Source organism: Erinaceus europaeus, chromosome 6, assembly GCF_950295315.1.
Source record: "Erinaceus europaeus chromosome 6, mEriEur2.1, whole genome shotgun sequence".
NCBI lineage: Eukaryota > Metazoa > Chordata > Mammalia > Eulipotyphla > Erinaceidae > Erinaceus > Erinaceus europaeus.
This window is the reverse complement of record NC_080167.1, coordinates 498,653-517,314: the sequence shown is the minus strand read 5'-3', so window position 1 is coordinate 517,314 and position 18,662 is coordinate 498,653. Positions and strand designations below refer to the sequence as shown.

Below are 18,662 nucleotides of genomic sequence, written 5' to 3'. Positions count from 1 at the left end.
GCCGAGGTTCTGAGGTCCTGGGAAATGGTCAAGTAGAGGCAGAGCAGCCTGGGCTAGACTCAGCTCACAGCACACTCTCCTGGGGCATTGGGAGACGTGTACACAGACCGGCGGCAGCGCGTGGGGCCAGTGCCCGAGTGGAGTAGGGGAGCATTGGCATAGGTGCTGGCCCTGAGGAAGGGGCTGGGCTTGAAGGGCAGACGCCGGCTCCGGCACAGGACAGGCCCGTGACTGGTGAGTGTGGCCTGAGTGGTGCTGGAGACCATGCTGCTCAGGGGGAAGAGACGGGCTCCTTACAGCTGAGAAGAGCCTGCAGCAGCCCTACTGTCCTTATGAGCACGGAGCCGTGAGTTCAGCTGCTCAGGAGGAAGAGATGGGCTCCTTACAGCTGAGAAGAGCCTGCAGCAGCCTCACTGAGTTCAGCTGCTCAGGAGGAAGAGACGGGCTCCTTACAGCTGAGAAGAGCCTGCAGCAGCCCCACTGAGTTCAGCTGCTGAGCCACAAGTGCTGGAGAGATGCTTCCCTCCCCATAGATCTTTTTTTTTTTTTTAAAAAAAAAAAAACATAGTTATTTGTTTTTTATTCCCTTTTGTTGCCCTTATTTTTTATTGTTGTTGTTATTGATGCCGTCATTGTTGGATAGGACAGAGAGAAATGGAGAGAGGAGGGAAGACAGAGAGGGGGAGAGAAAGACAGACACCTGCAGACCTGCTTCACTGCCTGTGAAGTGACTCCCCTGCAGGTGGGGAGCCGGGGGCTCAAACTGGATCCATACGCTGATACTTGTGTTTTGCGCCATGTGCGCTTAACCCGCTGTGCTACCGCCCGACTCCCTTTTTTTTTTTTATTTTATTTTTTTATGCCCTTGTTTTTTTTAATTTTTATTATGCCCTTGTTTTGTTGTTGTTGTTGTTGTTGCTGTCCTTGTTGTTGGGTAGGACAGAGAGAAATGGAGAGAGGAGGGGAAGACAGAGAGGGAGAGAGAAATAGACACCTGCAGACCTGCTTCACCGCCTGTGAAGCGACTCCCCTGGAGGTAGGGAGCCGAGGGCTCGAACCAGGATCCTTATGCCGGTCCTTAGCACTTTTCACCACCTATGCTCAACCCACTGTGCTACCACCTGACTCCCCAAGATCTTTAGCAAGTTGAAGTATAGCTCAGAGTACAGGGCCAGGACCTATGTACAGTGTAGGTGAGGAAATGGTGTACAGTTCTCAGGACTCTCAGGCTCGTGGATGGAGAAGAGATTTGGCCCACAGGAGCCTAGCAGGCTGGGAGGAGGGGCCGGGGAGCCAGGTAGGCAGCTCCAGGGACCTGAAAGACGGGCAGTACCCACACTCCCTGCTGGGTGCAGAAGGACGCACTGAGCAAGGTGGTTGGGGGGTTCACATCTTCATGTGGTGTGTGTGTGTAAGAGGGTGAGGGAGGGTGAGGGGGCAGAGCAGAACAGCACTGTCACCTGCGATGCCAGGGACTGAATTGGAGACCTTGGGCATCGGGTCCAGCACTTTGCCCAGTGTGCCACCTCCCAGGCTTGTGTGGATGGTTTTACCAGAACACGGCTCAGCTCTGACTTACAGGCTGGCACTGGGATTGAACCTGTGCCTCGAGGTGAAATTGTCTGTGTACCTTTATGCTGACTCCCCCAGCGGGGCAAGTGGCTTTGCACCATCTTAAAGTGACAACACTTGGGGGTTGGGGGGCTTGTACTAGACGGGGTGAGGGCTCCCTGGGTGCAGAGGCGGCCATGGAGCAGCACAGAGGGAGGCATGATGGGAGGATCAAGGTGGGACATGGGGGAACGGGCCACCAGAGGCCACCTCTGGCCACCACAAGGCAGGGTGTGTGGACTCGAGTCCCTCCCAGCCTGAACAGTGGGGTCTGCAGTCCAGCCGGGCTTGCACACTTCTGCTCACACAGTGTGTTGGGCTTGTAGTCTTGTGAGTGGCAATTCCATCGAAGAGAAGCTGCTGAAAAACGGAACCAAAGATCTGATCCGAGAAGTGGCTGCTCAGGGCAACGACTACTCCATGGCGTTCCTGACACAGGTACACTGAGGGAGCCGTGGGTGCCGAGAGGCCGACACACCTGCCCCGTCCCCAAGGGACAGGCTCGGGACAGAATCCAGGTGCTCTGAGCGGGGTCTCTGGCCAACGGGGCTGGTGTCTGCCCAGCCCGGATGACAGGCTCAGGCAGGGCCAGCCCCTTCCTGAAACCAGGGCTCTGTCCCCTCCCCTGTGTGTCCAGCGGACTATCCAGGAGCTGTTTGAGGTGTACTCTCCCATGGATGATGCCGGCTTCCCCGTGAAGGCTGAGGAGTTTGTAGTCCTCTCTCAGGAGCCTTCTGTCACAGAAACCATCGCCCCCAAAATTGCACGGCCTTTCATAGAGGTAGGGGCGCTGCACCAGCTGTGAGCTGTCAGATGGGGACTCCCCATCAGGGCTCTCCCCCCTCCTCTCCCTTCCCCTCCACATGGCTACCACCACCACTACCATACACACGCTTCTGCTCCAGAGCTGGTCAGTTCTGAACAATTAGGGCTGTAAGAGTAATTGGGGACTCGGGGTGGGGTTGGCTGGGGAAACCACACAGTGGTTCTGTAAGACTTTCATGCCTGAGACTCCAAGATCCCAGATTCAGTCTCCAGCACCATAAGCCAAAACTTAGCACTGCTCTGGTGTCTTTCTGTTTCTCTCTGTATCTCTCGTTAAAATAATAGGGGGCTGGGCGGTAGCTCAGCGGGTTAAGCGCACGTGGCTCGAAGCACAAGGGCTGGTGTAAGGATCCTGGTTCGAGCCCCTGGCTCTCCACCTGCGGGGGCGGGGGGGGGATGTTGCTTCACAAGTGGTGAAGCAGGTCTGCAGGTGTCTGTCTTTCTTTCCCCTTCTCTGTCTTCCCCTCCTCTCTCAATTTCTATCCTATCCAACAACCTCAGCAGCAATAGCAACAACGGAGTCACAAGGGCAATAAAAATGGAAAAATGGCCTCCAGGAGCAGTGGATTCGTAGTGCAGGCACTGAGACCCAGCAATAACCCTGGAGGCAAAATAAAATAACAACAGTAGGGAAAGTGGCAACAGACACTGTGCACTGGGCCAGAGCTCTGGCCTCGTGTGTAGGTCCCATGGAGGGTGTGGCCTTTCCAAAACCCCATAGTTTACAGCACAGAGCCAGCATTCTGTGTGGCTTCTTTAGGCTCTCAAGAGCATCGAGTGTCTGGAGGAAGACGTGCAACAGCCCACAGGGGAGCTGGAGTCCGGGGCCTCGGACTCAGACTCGAACGGCTGCAGGTGGACAACAGAGCCCTCACAGCTGGAGGAGCTGGCTGGCTTCATGGAGCAGGTGGGCCTCGCAGCCCTGGCGAGTTTGTGTGCTTTCGAATGCCATGCCTTTGGTGACATACTTGTTCCTTGACCAGGAATAAGCACCTTTTTGATTTGCTTTGGTGGGAGGTTGTATAAGGGAATTCAACCTTATTAATCCTGCTAGGAAATATTTTTCAAACAGCTTACACCAATAGAAAAATACGCTCTGAACTACCTGGAACTGTTTCATATGTCCCTTGATGATGAGAAGGAGAGAAGTCGGGAGGTAAGAGTATTGGGGGGAGCAGGATGGAGTCCCTCCTACCCATGCTCCATGTGGGGTGGACAAAGCTGACTGCAGTGAAAGGAATGGGAATCCCACTCCCGAGGCCCCCGGTGGTGCACCTGATTGAGTGCATGTGTCGCCACACACAGGGACCTGTTTTCAAACCCCTGTCCCTACCTGCGGGGGGAGACTTCACGAGTAGTGTAGCAGGTTGCAAGTGTCTCTCTGTACCCGCCCCCCAGTTGCTCCCTGCCCTGTCAAATAATAAACCTTAAAAAGAAGGAAGGAAAGAGACTTAGCTCCTCAGCATGGAGACTTAGCTCCTCAGCATGGAAACTTAGCTCCTCAGCATGGAGACTTAGCTCCTCAGCATGGAGACTTAGCTCCTCAGCATGGAAACTTAGCTCCTCAGCATGGAAACTTAGCTCCTCAGCATGGAGACTTAGCTCCTCAGCATGGAGACTTAGCTCCTCAGCATGGAGACTTAGCTCCTCAGCATGGAAACTTAGCTCCTCAGCATGGAAACTTAGCTCCTCAGCATGTGGTAACATTGTCTGAGAAATCCGTGGGAGGCCCTGTCCACCGGAGCCAGCTGGGTGGAGCTGGTAGCCTGTGAGCCTGGCCTGGTGCCTTTCCTGTCTGCGGTCAGCCTGCGCAGCACCTCTCCTGTGTTCTTCCCTCCAGGACACCGTGCTGAGTGCAGTGAGGGCGTGGGAGTCCCAGAACGCCAGGAGCCTGCGGGAGCGCGAAGCCCGGGTGTGGTGGGAACAGGAGCAGGAGGAGTTGCTCACCTACACTCGAGAAGATGCCTACAGCACGGTGCGTCCCACGCCAGGTGTCTACACGGCCCAGCCGGCCTCGCTTTCACGCAGCTGCGAAAGACGTGGCTCTTGGGACCCGTGGCCGGCCGGGTGTGCCCTTGGCAGGAGTGTCAGCCTAGGCCTGCCACCTTGAGCAGGAACAGGTGAATCTGAGACCTGCCTCTTTTCTGCAGGAGTACATCTATGAAGGTGCGGACGGACAGACAGAAGTCATGCCGGTGAGCCCTCACCTTCCTGGGTGGCTGGCTGGCTGGCTGGCTGCCTGGGGTAGAGCGGCCTAACTCGCATCCCACCTCTGCCCGTAGCTCTGGACGCCACCCACGCCCCCTCAGGATGACAACGACATCTACATCGACTCTGTCATGTGTCTCCTGTACGAGGCCACGCCCATCCCCGAGTCCCAGCTGCCGCCCGTGTGTGTGAGGCAGGAGCGACGGCGGCTCAAGACAGACCCGCCAGGTATGCTGTATGGGGGCGGCGCCCAGGGATGGTAGACCTGCAGACTGCTGGGGCGACCTCTGTCCGCCAGCCCAGGATGGCGGGGTGGGGCGGGACGGCATGGTGGCCTTGCCCTCAGGTCTTCTGGGTCCTCTCCTGCGCAGCTGCAGGGAGGAAGAAGAAGCAGCGCCACGGGGAGGCGGTGGTGCCACCCCGCTCCCTGTTTGACCGGGCCACGCCGGGCATGCTGAAGATCCGGCGCGAGGGCAAGGAGCAGAAGAAGAACCTGCTGCTGAAGCAGCACGCGCAGTTCGCCAAGCCTCTGCCCACCTTCGCCAAGCCCACTGCTGAGCCCGGCGCAGACAACCCCGAGTGGCTCATCAGCGAGGACTGGGCGCTGCTGCAGGTAGAGCCGCCGCCCGCCTTGGGGTGCTCGGATCCCTGAGGCCACGCACTGACCCCTGGTCCCGGGACTCTGTTTTAGGCTGTCAAGCAGCTCCTGGAGCTGCCCCTGAACCTCACCATCGTGTCCCCGGCCCACACACCCAACTGGGACCTGGTCAGTGACGTCGTCAACTCCTGCAGCCGCATCTACCGCTCCTCCAAACAGTGCCGGCACCGCTATGAGAGTGTGCTCATCCCCAGAGAGGAGGGGAAGGTGGGAGCCGGTGGGGTTCCGAGAGGATCTCTGAGTGGGAGGATGGTGGCTCACGCTGGGCCCTGGAAACCCACCGAGGAGCCTCCCCCACGGCCCCTCTGCTGCCGCCCTCCGGGATCAGGGCCCAGGCTCCCTGCCTGGGCGTGGGGAGTCCTTCCGGGTGTTCCAGGCTCACTGACGCAGGAAGCAGGGCCATAGGCCGGGGCCTGGCATCAGCAGAGGGCAGAGACTGTGACGTGCCCCCACTTGGGTGAGCACTAGGCACGAGTCCAGCCAAGCCGGGTGCCCTCTGACTGCTCCCCTCGCCCACCCGCAGAGCAAGAGCAACCGGCCACTGCGCACAGGCCAGATGTACGCCCAGGACGAGAGTGCCGCGCACACCCAGCTCTACAGCAGCCACTTCGACCTCATGAAGATGACGGCCGGCAAGAGGAGCCCCCCCATCAAGCCCCTGTATGCCGGCCCGGGCTCCCGGGCGCTGGGGGGTGGGCAGGGAGGCCATGCTCACTAGCTGTCTTCTCCGCAGGCTTGGGATGAATCCCTTTCAGAAGAACCCCAAGCATGCCTCTGTGCTGGCTGAGAGGTATTGCTGGAGGTGGGGGCTGTACACCATTCCTGGGTGGGTGAGCCCGCATAGCCAGCATTCAGGACGCAGACGGGGGCTGACCAGCCTGGGGAGGGGTGAGCACCCGTAGCTTCCATCCTGGGGCTCCTCCACCTGCCTCGTCCATGTGGTGGCTCAGCCAGAGGCCCAGCCACTCTCTCTGGGGCCCCACCCTATGCTCTCCAGCTTGCCCCTCCCTGGTGCCCCCCACCCTGTGGGAAGGGCTGGGGCCCTCAGTCTCATTTCTTTCCCAGTGGGATCAACTACGACAAGCCACTGCCGCCTATCCAAGTGGCCTCCCTCCGGGCAGAGCGCATCGCCAAGGAGAAAAAGGTGTGAGGACGGCCTTGAGGGTGTTAGGAGGCTGGCGGGAGGGAAGCTGCCTGCTGCTACAGCATCTCCCCCCCCCCCCACAGGCATTGGCTGACCAGCAGAAAGCGCAGCTACCCCCTGTGGCCCAGCCCCCACCGCCCCCTCCACCCCAGCCGCAGCCACCCCCACCCCAGCAGCCACCCCCGCCACTGCCCCAGCCACAGGCAGCGGGAGGCCAGCAGCCCCCGGGGCCACCCCCAGTGCAGCCGCAGCCGCAGCCCCAAGCACAGCCCGTGCAGCCCCCAGCCAAAGTGCCCTCCACGATCACCACTGTGGGCAACACTGCTGTGCTGGTGAGGGTCCTGGGCTGGCAGGGGGCACTGTACTGGGGGAGGGTCCCTATGAGGGTCATCGGGTGGGCAGGGGAACTGGGGGTTAGGCTGGTGAGGAGGTTTCTTGGTGGGAGGAGTCCCTTGGGTTGGTGAGGGTGCCCTGGGTGGGAAGGGTCTCTAGACAGGTTCTGAGGGTGGGAAGCCTCACAGGGCTGGGCAGGGCTGAGCTCAGCCTGACGCCCAGTTTCTCTCCAGCAGGCGGGAGCCATCAAGACGTCAGTCACGGGGACCAGCATGCCCACAGGTGAATGGCCATAGCCGAGCGGAGCTGACTGAAGCTGGTGGCTGCCACAGGCCACTCCTCCTCACAGCCCTATCCCCACAGGCACTGTGAGTGGGAACGTGATCGTGAACACCATTGCAGGTGTCCCCGCTGCCACCTTCCAGTCCATCAACAAGCGCCTGGCATCGCCAGTGGCACCCGTGGCCCTGCCTGTGAGTGACCTGCTCTGGGCTCCTCGCAGCCCCTGACCCCTGATCCTACAGGCACTTCTGCTTCCCAACACTCCCCTGCTGGAGAAAGCATAAGATCACTGGAGTATGTTGTGGGGAAGGTCTCAGGGGACTTCTTCTGTCACTTGCTCCTTGGCTCCTGGCTTCACAGCCACGCGCAGGTGGCAAAAGCACCCTCTGGGCAGGTGCGAGAGGCCCGCACCTTGGAGCAGGGTACAGGAGAGCATCCTGGCCGTAGGGCTGCCAGCCTCGGATATCCTCATGTAGACGCGGGTGTGAGGGCACAGGAAGTGGGGTGGGCGTGGCGGCACCAGCGTCCGACCGTGGGGTTCACACAGCAGGGTAGCTAGACGGGACTGGAGGTGCTGAGTCAGGAGCATTGGCGTGTTCTCGAATCTGCCTGGTGCTCGACAAAGTGTGAGGCCTCCAAGCTGTAGTGTTGAGGTGAGCCACTAGGAAGAGTGAAATAGCCATGTGTGATCTCCAAGGTGCAGAGGGGAAAGTCGTCAGAAACAGGGCAAGAAAAATGAGAAGAAGGAAAAAAAGTGGTCCAGGGGGTGGCATAAAGCACTGGACTCTCCGGCACGGGGTCCCGAGTTCAACCCCCAGCAGCACATGTTCCAGAGTGATGTCTGGTTCTTTCACCTCCTGTCTTCCTCGTGAATAAATACATTCTTTAAAAAAGAAAAGTGAAAAGAAGCCCACAGGTGGGGCTACAGAGCAGGGACAGGTAGGGACTGCCTTAGAACAGAAAGATCCCTGAGGGTCCAGACCGTGACGGGTAGGGCCAGGGCTCTGGAGAGCCCAGCCGATGGAGTGAGGGTAGCAGGAGGCCCAGGCCCAGCTAGAGGGGTGATCGCAGCACCCCAGAGGGTAGGGACAGAGGAGTGAGTGCGTTCTGGGGACTCGGACAGGTGTCGGGGCTGTCAGGAATCTCATGTTCTTTGGGGCCCAACAGTCTTCTAGGTGTGGATAAAAGGAGGGGACAGCTCTATAGAACAGGAGAGGAAGGGGCCCCCGAAACTCATTTCAGACTCAGTTATGAGTAAGAGGGGGAGAGGTGCAGGCATTGTTGGGAGTCAAACTCAGGTCTTCACGCTGAAGAGCCAGTGCCTTACCCCTAGGCCATTCTTTCTTTTCTGTTCCTCTCTCCTCTCCTCTTTTGTCTTCTCACCTCTCCCTCTCCTCCCTCCCTCTCAGATTGATTTATTGAGAGAGCCAGGGCCTAACCACGGCACATGTGATGCTGGGGGCTGAATAAGGGTCGGGTGCTTTATGCTCTGCCCAGCCCCCGCCTCTGTGCTGGCTCAAGGCCCATGCACTCACAGGACACACCTAGCACTGTCACTGGTCAAAGACCTCGATGGGCGCTTAACTCTAGTGTCTTGGCTGTGTCCTGTCTTCACCTGGCATCTCACCTTCTCTGCAGACTTCCGGGGGGTCCACTCCTGCCCAGCTGGTCCACACACAGCCCCGAGCCGTAGGCTCCCCAGCCACAGCCACCCCAGACCTGGTGTCCCTGGCCCCGACGCAGAGTGTGCGGGCGGTCACGTCCGTGACAGCCTCGGCCGTGGTGACGACCAGCCTGACCCCGGTGCAGACCTCAACCCGATCTCTGGTGACTCAGGTGTCCCAAGGTGAGGCTATGTGGTTTCCCCGGGGCCCCGCTGCTGAGCACCCAGGGCTCTGACTTTTGGGCACTGTGGACGAGGGACTGACAGGCAGCAACCCCCAGCTCCAGGGGTACAGCTCCCGGGGAAGACCATCACGCCCGCACACTTCCAGCTGCTCCGGCAGCAGCAGCAGCAGCAGCAGCAGCAGCAGCAGCAGCAGCAGCAGCAGCAGCAGCAGCAGCAGCAGAGCCCACAGGTGCAAGTCCCGCAGATCCAGGGCCAGGCCCCATCCCCGGCGCAGATCAAGGCCGTGGGCAAGCTGACGCCGGTGAGTGCTCAGGCCACCACTGTCTTCCTTCGGGCCGGGCCCTCTCACTCTGCTGTGGCACCCAAGGCCCAGGGAGTAGAGAAGGCCGCCTGTCCCAGCCCCAAGCAAGGGCCCACTAGTGGAGCCTCCCCGGCTGTCTGGAGACCAGCACGGCCTTTCAGGATCCTATCTGGGGTCGGTCACAGCTGGGGTGCAGGGCCGTGCCAGGTGCCGTCTGTGTGGGGACCACGGTGCGGCACGTCTCTCTGGGCAGGGCCAAGGCTGGCTGCCCATCGTGCCAGCCAAGTGTGAGCCGAGGGCCTAGGAAGAATTGTGCGGCTCATGCCCGCTTGTGCCCCGGCACCGTGACAAAGTGGTAAGAAGGGTACCTGGTAGAGTGCACGTTACCGTGCACAAAGTCCTGGGTTCAAGACCCTAGACCACACCTGTGGGAGGGAGGGAGGCTCCATGAGCGGTGCAGCAGTGCTGCAGGTGTCTCTCCTCTCTGTGACAGAGGGAGAGAGAGAGAGATTGAGAGAAAGAGAGAGAGAAGTGGTTCCAGGAGCAAGCGGTGGAGTCAACACTGAGCCCTAGTAGTAAGTTTTATCCCTACCACCCACCCCCAAAAAAGAAGGTAAATAAATAAAATCTAAAGTGATCGACGTGCAGTTAAAGAAACACTCAGCTCCTCAGTCATGGCGGTCACAGCTCAGCAACCACAGCGGTCGCCACCTCAGGCAGCGCAGATCTGGAGCACACCCTCGCTCAGAGCCGGGGTGGGGGCACAGGCCAGCTGTGACTGACCTCACAGGTAGCTTGCCCACTGCACTGGACCCACCCCACCCCACTCTGGCTGGGGCATGTTGTGTGTCCGTCCATCCCCGTCTCCCCGTCCTGCTGCTTTCTGCTCTTCCCTCACCATGGCTCCTGCCCACTTTGAGCTGAGAGGTCTGGCCACAGACCATACTGGGTACATGCCCTCAACGACATTTCCAAGATAGTTTTTTTTTTTTTTTCCCCTTTTGTTGCCCTTGTTTTTTATTGTTGTTGTAGTTGTTATTGATGTCATCGTTGTTAGATAGGACAGAGAGAAACGGAGAGAGGAAGGAAAGACAGAAGGAGAAAGAAAGACAGACACCTGCAGACCTGCTTCACCGCCTGTGAAGCAACTCCCCTACAGGTGGGGAGCCAGGGCTTGAACCTGAATCCTTATGCCAGTCCTTGCGCTTCGCACCACGTGCGCTTAACCTGCTGTGCTACCACCCGACACCCCCCCCCCTTTCTTTCTGGTGCAAAGTACAAGACAGAGCGAAGGAGAGAGACCCACAGCCCTGCGCCACTACTCATGAAGCTTGCCCTGCAAGGGGGGCCGGGAGCTTGAGTACAAGACAGAGAGAGGAGAGACACCCACAGCCCTGCGCCACTACTCATGAAGCTTGCCCCTGCAAGTGGGGGCTGGGGGCTTGAGCCCAAGTCCTCCCACGGAGTAACTGCACTTACTGGATGTGCCACCAGCCGTCCTTGGGCCATGATTCTAAGACCCTGAGTCTGTTGGTCCTGCAGGTCTGAAATGACTTACTTGCAAATGAGAAGGGCTCTGGCCCTCCTGGGCCTTCCCCGCCACTCTCTGCCACCTCCCGGGTGACATATGGTTGGGAGGGGCCCGGGCAACGGGTGTGTGCTACGTCGGGTCGGAGAGAGGCCTGCCAGCGCTCGCGGTCTATGCAGTGCCGCGCTCAGCCCCGGCTCTGGGTTTCAGGAGCACCTGATGAAGATGCAGAAGCAGAAGCTGCAGCTGCCCCCACAGGCGCCCCCGCCCTCGGCCCCCACCGGGCCCCCACAGCCCCCGGCGCAGGTGCAGCTGCAGCCTCCGCAGCCCCCGGCGCAACAGAGCCCCCAGCTCACCACCGTCACGGCCCCCAGGCCCGGAGCCCTGCTCACAGGCACCACCGTGGCCAACCTCCAGGTGGCACGACTCGTGAGTCCCCTGGGGCCGCGGGTGGCAAGCAGAGTGGGCTGAGGCCCTGAGGGACATTCAGGGCTGAGGGCAAGCTGGGGCGGGGGGGGGCGTGGGCAGGACGGGAAACAGCCACCCGTCTCCTCTACGCCAGGTTCATGGGGCCGGGCAGCTGAGCACATGTCACTGTAAAACGAGGCCCCAGGTTCAAGCCCCTGCAGTGCAGAAACTTCACAAGTGGTGGAGCAGGGCTGCAGGTGTCTCTCAGCCTCTCACTTCATCAAAGCAGAAGGGGAAACAGTGGCCACAGAGCTGCCCAGCTGGCAGCAAGCCCCAGCGATAACCCTGGTGGCGAGAGACAAGACCTGATTCAGACCAGGTTCCTGATGATTTTTTAATTAGGTTTTTATTTATTATTGGATAAAGACAGAGAAATTGGGAGGGGAGGAGGAGCTAGAGAGGGAGAGAGACAGACACCTGCAGCCCTACTCCACCAATCATGAAGTAGGTGGGGACTGGGGACTTGAGCCTGATCCTTGTACACTGTAACGTGAGCACTTTTTCTCAGACACTTAACAGTGGACTTGATGGTCATTTTCTTTACATTTTGAAAATACAGACTAAGTAGGGGCCAGGTGGTGGCACACCAGGTTAAGCACACACTACGGTGCACAAGGACTTGGGTTCAAGCCCCTGGTCCCTACCTGCAGGGGAAAAGCTTCACAGGTGGTGAAGTAGTGCTGCAGGAGTCCCTCTCTCTCTCTCCACATATATCCCTCTCTTCTCAAATTCTGTCTCTATCAATAATAATAAAAATAAATACTTAAAAAAAAAGAAAAGAAAATGCAGACTAAGTGGGAAAGAGCTTTGTGGCATTGGGACCACTAGCAGGAAATGGCATTTGTGGGTAGACTCATGGGAGGTTGGGGCAGTGCCAGCAGGAGGGCTGGGAAGTGACAGAGGAGGTGACTGCTGAGGGCCAGGCCCCGCAACTGGCCTGCGTGGGCTGTGTGCTGAGAGGTGTGACCGCCCATCTGGAGCCTCCTCACCAGTTCTCGTGCTCGGCCTCCCCAGGGGAGCTTTGTTTATGTCCCCCGCTACCCTGACTATGGTGTGTCCTCTGTCCAGACCCGTGTGCCCACGTCCCAGATGCAGGCCCAGGCTCCTCAGCCTGCCCAGGTAGCCCTGGCGAAGCCGCCCGTGGTGTCTGTGCCCGCAGCCGTGGTCTCCTCTCCTGGCGTCACCACCCTGCCCATGAACGTGGCCGGCATCAGCGTGGCCATCGGGCAGCCACAGAAAGCCACAGGTACCTGCTGTGCGCCCTGACGCCAGCCCTGTGCCCTTCCTCAGGTTCCCTCCTCAGTCTTCCAGCCCAAGGCCCCTCCTCAGTCCCCCTGGCTATGTGACTGCTCTGGACCCACTGCCCCAGTCACCACTTGGCTGTCTGTCTGTCTGGGTCCCCAGCAGGCGACCCACCTCTCCAGTCCCCTCCGGCCTTTGAGTATAACTCATTCTGAATTCCTTGTTTGCACAGATGTCATCTGTGAGCCCACAACTCTTTCAAGACTTACTTCGGGGGGGGGGGCAGAAAAATGGGCCGCAGCCTTGCTGTTGCAGAGCGGGGCTGGGCCCAGGGTCTCCCCATGGGCGGCAGGCCGTCGAGCTCCCTCCGTGTCCTCCGTGTCCTCAGGGCAAACCGTTGTGGCACAGCCTGTGCACGTCCAGCAGCTGCTGAAGCTCAAGCAGCAGGCGGTGCAGCAGCAGAAGGCCATCCAGCCGCAGGCCGCCCCCGGCCCAGCCGCCGTCCAGCAGAAGGTATGCGGCCTGGGGTCTGGAGCCGGAGGGGGTGGGGGGCTGAGTGCTCACAGACCCCACCTTGGTGCCCACCCGCCTCACCATAGAGCCAGCCGCTGCCATGTTGGGAAAATTGACTCAGAGAGACAAGGACTTTGCCAGAGGCCTGCGGCCAGGGCTGGGCTCCCACCGGCCCCTCTTCCCCAGAGCCTCATGGGTAGGCTGCAGCACACTGCCGCACCATCCCTCCTGGGGACGGCATCCTTGGGCCGGGCACCGGCTCTGGGCAGCCCTGACAGGAAGGGGGTCGGGGCTACATGGAGAGCAGGTGGCTGGACAGGCTTGGGGTGTTGGCCACACAGGGCAGTGGGCCCATCCTGAGGCTAGACTGGACTGCCCTGTGGGAATCCGTCCAGCCTCCTCTCCAGTCCACTTGGCCGCACAAGGAGGACTCCAGGGATACCTGGGACACGGAGGGGACAAGGCCAGGGGGCTAGCTGCAGGGGAGGCTCTGGGGGCTGGGACACGGAGGGGACAAGGCCAGGGGGCTAGCTGCAGGGGAGGACTCCAGGGATACCTGGGACACGGAGGGACAAGGCCAGGGGGCTAGCTGCAGGGGAGGCTCTGGGGGCTGGGACACGGAGGGCACAAGGCCAGGGGGCTAGCTGCAGGGGAGGACTCCAGGAATACCTGGGACACGGAGGGACAAGGCCAGGGGGCTAGCTGCAGGGGAGGCTCTGGGGGCTGGGACATGGAGGGACAAGGCCAGGGGGCTAGCTGCAGGGGAGGCTCTGGGGGCTGGGGGCTGGGGCCTCCTCATATGGAGCCTCAGGTGCACAGATGGGAGCCCGAGGAAAAGCACATCGGGTTTGTGTGCTGAGCACTGCCGGGCCTGAGCCTGTGCTAAGGGGGTGGTGCTTGCCGAGTTCTTAGTCCGAAGCTGAGCAGTCAGATGTGTGGGCTGGTGGCGTGAGTCCTGTCAAACTCTCCCTCCGGTGTCTGGCTGCAGTGCCCCTCAGAGGACACGCGGGGCCCAGCCCGGATGAGCCCTGAGATGGGGAGAGGGCAGGGCGGGGCGGTTCCATGAGCACCTCGCTCTCCACAGATCACGGCTCAGCAGATTGCTGCTCAGGGCCAGCCCCAGAAGGTCACGTACACCACCCAGCCAGCTCTCAAGACTCAGTTCCTCACCACGCCCATCTCGCAGGCCCAAAAGCTGGCCGGGACCCCGCAGGTGCAGACTCAGATCCAGGTGAGCTCCACGCCCTCCCCGCAGGTATCTGCGTGCCCAGATGTCGGCTGTGTGGGGTGCACATTTCCCGACCGGCCCCGCCTGCGTCTCCCCCCCCCCCCCCCCCCAGCCAGCTGCCGCCTTTCTCTGGCCTGTGGCCGTCGCCTCTTGTGTGACTTGCCTGCCAGGGGCAGCTGCTGCTCTCCGCCCCCCCAACCTCCTCCCTGCGTGGCCTCAGTAGCACTTCGTTCTTACATGTTGGAGTTTGCGAGGCTTCTTGCTTCTGGGAGGTGCGTTTGGTCTGCCACAAAGCCCTCCCGGGCCTGTGCACGCTGCCGTGTCACACAACTGCCCACTGCACTGCAGGCAGCTTCTCTCTGTCTCTGGGAAAACCAATAAACGAGTATCCTGCCTGAACCGCACCTTCTGAAAACGTTCAAGTTTCACACCTTCTCTGAAGCCAGCCTCTGGGGCCGGTATGCTGGAGCCGGGCTCCGTGACAGCATCGGCATCAGCGTGGGGTGTCCCCAGCACGCCACCTCAGTGGTCCTCTGGGTGTCCTGAGGCCACGTCTCCTGCACCTCAGTGCTCTGGCGCTACTCACACCCCGGGGCCACGGTTCTGGAGGGTGACTAGCGCTGCCTGTCGCAGGTCTGTCGGGGTGGACGTCCAGTCTGCACTTGGGCTTCTCCAGCGTGAAGTGGAGCCCTTTCCCACTGCTGTACCTTGACCCACAAAGCCTTTCCTGGAGACAGTGCCAGAGCTTGGGAGCACGGGGCCTTCCGGGCCTCCGAGATGTCCCTGTTCCGGTGACTTGTGGCCGGGCGCTTTCTGCTCCGGACTCTCGAGTGTCTCCCGGCACTTTGGGAAGGAGGGGCCTCTTCTTTCAGGGCCCTGCTGCAGAGAGGCCAGCCTCCTGCCTCGCCGGGCCCTTTCCTCAGCTCAGTTCTGCTTTTGCCTCAGCCTCGCGAGGCCCCCGATTGTCAGTCTTCCATGAGTGTCTCCTCATTTCCCATCTGCTCGACGTCCTTCCTGGCTTCTGTCCCTGTGGGTCCCAGGCTGCTCAGCGGGGCCTGTTCTGAGGGCTGGTGTCTCGGCCCAGCTGCCTCCATGGTTCCTTCCTGCGACCTGGCCGGGGGCCGGGGGCCGGGGCCGGGGCTGCCCTCATCTTCTCAGTGGGTATTTCACCGTGAGCCGCCTTTCCTTTACGTGCTGTCTGTAGTCCTGGGATCGGGGCTGATGGTGGATTCCTGCTTGTGGTGAAGGTGCCCCTCCCTCACACCCAGATTCCCACGGGCGCACATGGGTGCGTCTGCAGTGGCTGCCAGCTCACATGCCCGTGCGGCTCTGCCTCTGTGTGTGACGACGCCTCCAGTCACAGCCCAGTGGTCAGTGTCCACGGGGAGGACCCGCATTCACCTGATAGCGTCCTTTACAAGGATGTCGTCTGACTTCACATTTTCTCCAGGATCCTCGTGTCTTTATGCCTCTTCTACAGGTCATGAGCCTGGCGGCAGGGGCACCGCAGCCCACAGCAGGACGAGGCGGGGGGCTCCTGCCAGGGAACAGCCAAACCCCTGACACTTAGGGGCTGCAGGCCAGTGGCAGGGGACCACCTAGAGTGGGGGCATGTCTCCAGTTGAGGGCTGGGCCTTGGGGTGGGCCAGCCACCTGTGGGGCCTTGAGGCAGCGTCTCCCACAGGACTCCCATGCTCACGCGCCCCAGTCCTTCCCCAGCTGCGTTCCCCTCCGTGTATGCGGGCTCAAACTGGGATCCTTACGTCGGTCCTTGTGCTTCATGCCATGTGCAGTTAACCCGCTGTGCTACTGCCTGGCCCCCACTTCTTCTTTTTTTAAGTATTTTTTATTTTTAAGAGAGATGCAGAGAGAGACAGAGAGAAACACCAGAGCACTGCACAGCCCTGGCTTTTGGTGTTGCGGGGGATTGAACTTGGTACTTCAGAGCCTCAGGCATAAGAGTCTCTTTGCATAACTATCATGCTATCTACCCCTGCCCCACTTCTGCCTTTTTTAAAGAAAATTCTTGAAATGAGACTAGAGCTGGAAGGTTAGAAGGTGGTTGTCCATGAGGGAGTTACTAGGCCTGTGTTTGCCAGGCCTGTGTCACAGGGAGGAGGGTAGGGACAGCAGCTTTCCTGGGGGCCACTCTCTGGGCACCACCTCTGCCTGTTTTGTTCTGTCAGGTCGCAAAGCTCCCTCAAGTTGTGCAGCAGCAGAGCCCCGTGACCAGCATCCAGCAGGTCGCCGCCTCCCAACAGGTAGTTCCCCGTGTGTCGCCCGGGGCCTGTCTCCCCCAGACCCTGCCCGGGCAGGGGCCCTGCAGCCACTCACAGTGGCAGGTTGTCTCGGTTCTCATCCTGCAGAGCCGGAGCGACTGAGGAAATACTCAGCTCCAGCTCTCAGTGGTGCTGAGATCAAATCTAGGAAGGATCTTTGGTGCCCCGGCATCATAGTTCTAGTATTTAGAAGCCCTTGATTTCCATAGTGCAGAAGAAGGTTAATTGGGGGTCCTGGGGAAATAACATGGCAGTTATGCAAAGCAACTCTCCTACCTGAGGCTCTGAGGGCCTAGGTTCAAACCCCAGCACCATATCAGCCAGTGCTGAGCAGGCCTCTGGTAAAATAAGTAACAGGAAGAGAATAGTCGATACCCTTAGATTAATGAGAAAAAGCTAAACGTGTTCACACTCAGTGGGGTGCAGGTCCCCCAGCAACCCTAGGGGAAGACGCCACATCCGGTCAAGGAGTCAGAGGGAGACCTGGACCTCCCTGGCAGTGTGCGGCCACTTCCTCACCCACAGGGTGCTGTCTGCTCACCACACACACCCCTGGTGGCCGGTCCTGGCCTTGCAGGGATCCGACTTCACCCCAAGGGCGGCTGCTCCCTGTTACACCTGCCGGGCAGCCAGGTGCAGGCCTGGGGCGGGTCCACTGGCCTCACGCTCCCCCCGTAACCTGTGCTCCTCTGTGGCCCAGGCCTCCCCGCAGACCGTGACGCTCACGCAGGCCACGGCGGCCGGCCAGCAGGTGCAGGTGATCCCCGCGGTGACGGCCACAGCGCAGGTGGTGCAGCAGAAGCTCCTGCAGCAGCAGGTGGTGACGACGGCGGCCCAGCTTCAGACTCCCGGCGTGCCCAACCCCAGCCAGGTGCCGGCCGGCTCCGACAGCCCTGGCCAGCAACCCAAGCTCCAGATGCGAGTCCCTGCCGTGCGTCTGAAGACGCCTACCAAGCCTCCGTGCCCCTAGCCAGCAGGCAGCCTGCATGTCCCTCCGTCTGCCGGAACGGGGTAGCCTTTATTTGTTCTTGACCCTTGGTTGTGGCCGGCAGAACTTGGAGGCCCTGGGTGGCCGCAGTGCCGACAGCTGTGTGGCCGGACGTGAAGTGCGCCCTGTACTGTGGGAGCAGCCCCCCAGCCCGCTCTCTTGTGGTGTAAACTGACTGAGGAGAGACGGGGGCCATTTTCCTCAGCCACCCACCCCTGGCCCCCCTGGCAGAGCTGTTTCTCTGGGTTGGCGTCCAGCATGCACAGTGGCCTTTGGGCTCGTCTTTGAGCCGCTTGGCGACGCTGAGGCTCTGCAGTGTAGCCTGTCCCTGCCCCAAGAGTCCATCCCGGTGTTCAGGGTCAAGTCTGCCCCACGGACCGGCCGAGTTGGGGGGAACTGAGGCTGGGCCCCCACTCCTAACACAACACGGGAGCCGCACTGGGGACTTGCCCAGCCAGTGCTCAAGGGTAACTGTCTGTGACTGGATCTCCCTGGGAGTAGCCACACCTCCACGTGAAGGGAGCTGCCGGGTACCCCCGCGGCTCTGGGGCGGGAGCCCCCGAACTCTGTGAGGCCAGGTCTCAGCTGGCGCGGCCCAAGCGTGGCAGGTGTGTGGTGGGTGCTGCCACGCACTGCTGTGGGCAGACGCAGAGGTAGGGCGGGCCCCAGCATGTCGTCAGCTGCAGGCCCCCACGAGGCCTGGCTCACGAGCCACTGGTACTGCCCCCAGAGACCGAGGGCCTGAACGTCACCTCCATCCCTGCTCGGGGTGCTGCGCTGAGAATCTTCCTACGTTCCCGTTTCTTCCTGCATCGAGATCATAGATGCTGTGCCGGTGCCCGCCAGAGGCAGTGCCCCTTCCATGCTGCCAGGCTGTGTGCCAGGACCCGTCACTTTCCACCTGGACTCATGATGACTCTCTCCTCCCATTATGTCACTTTAACCGACACGCAGGAAAGCTTGCGGGCATGTCTGTTCTCTCCCCTCAATTTACGGGACACTCCTGTGGTGGCATATTGTGAAGCCAGCTAAGGAGCTCCCTTTGAGCCCTTGAGAATCTGGAAAAAGCCAAAAGCAAGTGTAGAACAGTGGAGGCACTCAGCACCTGAGTGCGTCAGACACAGTGTGCCCCATGAGCCCCTGGGGCCCACCCACGCTTGCTCCTGGCCTGAAGTGACTGACAGAAGAGGCAGCTTTCGAGAGGC

The 18,662-nt window shown here is 60.4% G+C and overlaps 1 protein-coding gene across 1 annotated transcript in view; it reads left to right on the top strand.

The window, feature by feature from the left end:
* Positions 1–17,511, top strand: part of EP400 (E1A binding protein p400) — a 72,313-nt gene extending 54,802 nt beyond the window's left edge. The window contains exons 31-53 of the mRNA XM_060192658.1: positions 1,938–2,049; positions 2,249–2,392; positions 3,197–3,343; positions 3,509–3,592; positions 4,277–4,411; positions 4,587–4,631; positions 4,719–4,872; positions 5,016–5,257; positions 5,336–5,509; positions 5,826–5,962; positions 6,036–6,092; positions 6,368–6,446; positions 6,530–6,778; positions 7,016–7,061; positions 7,143–7,252; positions 8,700–8,907; positions 9,006–9,211; positions 10,950–11,168; positions 12,276–12,453; positions 12,838–12,962; positions 14,047–14,193; positions 16,377–16,451; positions 17,170–17,511. Of these exons, the coding sequence (XP_060048641.1) occupies positions 1,938–2,049; positions 2,249–2,392; positions 3,197–3,343; positions 3,509–3,592; positions 4,277–4,411; positions 4,587–4,631; positions 4,719–4,872; positions 5,016–5,257; positions 5,336–5,509; positions 5,826–5,962; positions 6,036–6,092; positions 6,368–6,446; positions 6,530–6,778; positions 7,016–7,061; positions 7,143–7,252; positions 8,700–8,907; positions 9,006–9,211; positions 10,950–11,168; positions 12,276–12,453; positions 12,838–12,962; positions 14,047–14,193; positions 16,377–16,451; positions 17,170–17,439 (3,343 nt within the window). The 3' untranslated portion in view covers positions 17,440–17,511. The remainder of the gene's footprint in view (positions 1–1,937; positions 2,050–2,248; positions 2,393–3,196; positions 3,344–3,508; positions 3,593–4,276; positions 4,412–4,586; positions 4,632–4,718; positions 4,873–5,015; positions 5,258–5,335; positions 5,510–5,825; positions 5,963–6,035; positions 6,093–6,367; positions 6,447–6,529; positions 6,779–7,015; positions 7,062–7,142; positions 7,253–8,699; positions 8,908–9,005; positions 9,212–10,949; positions 11,169–12,275; positions 12,454–12,837; positions 12,963–14,046; positions 14,194–16,376; positions 16,452–17,169) is intronic.
* Positions 17,512–18,662: the final 1,151 nt, after the last annotated feature.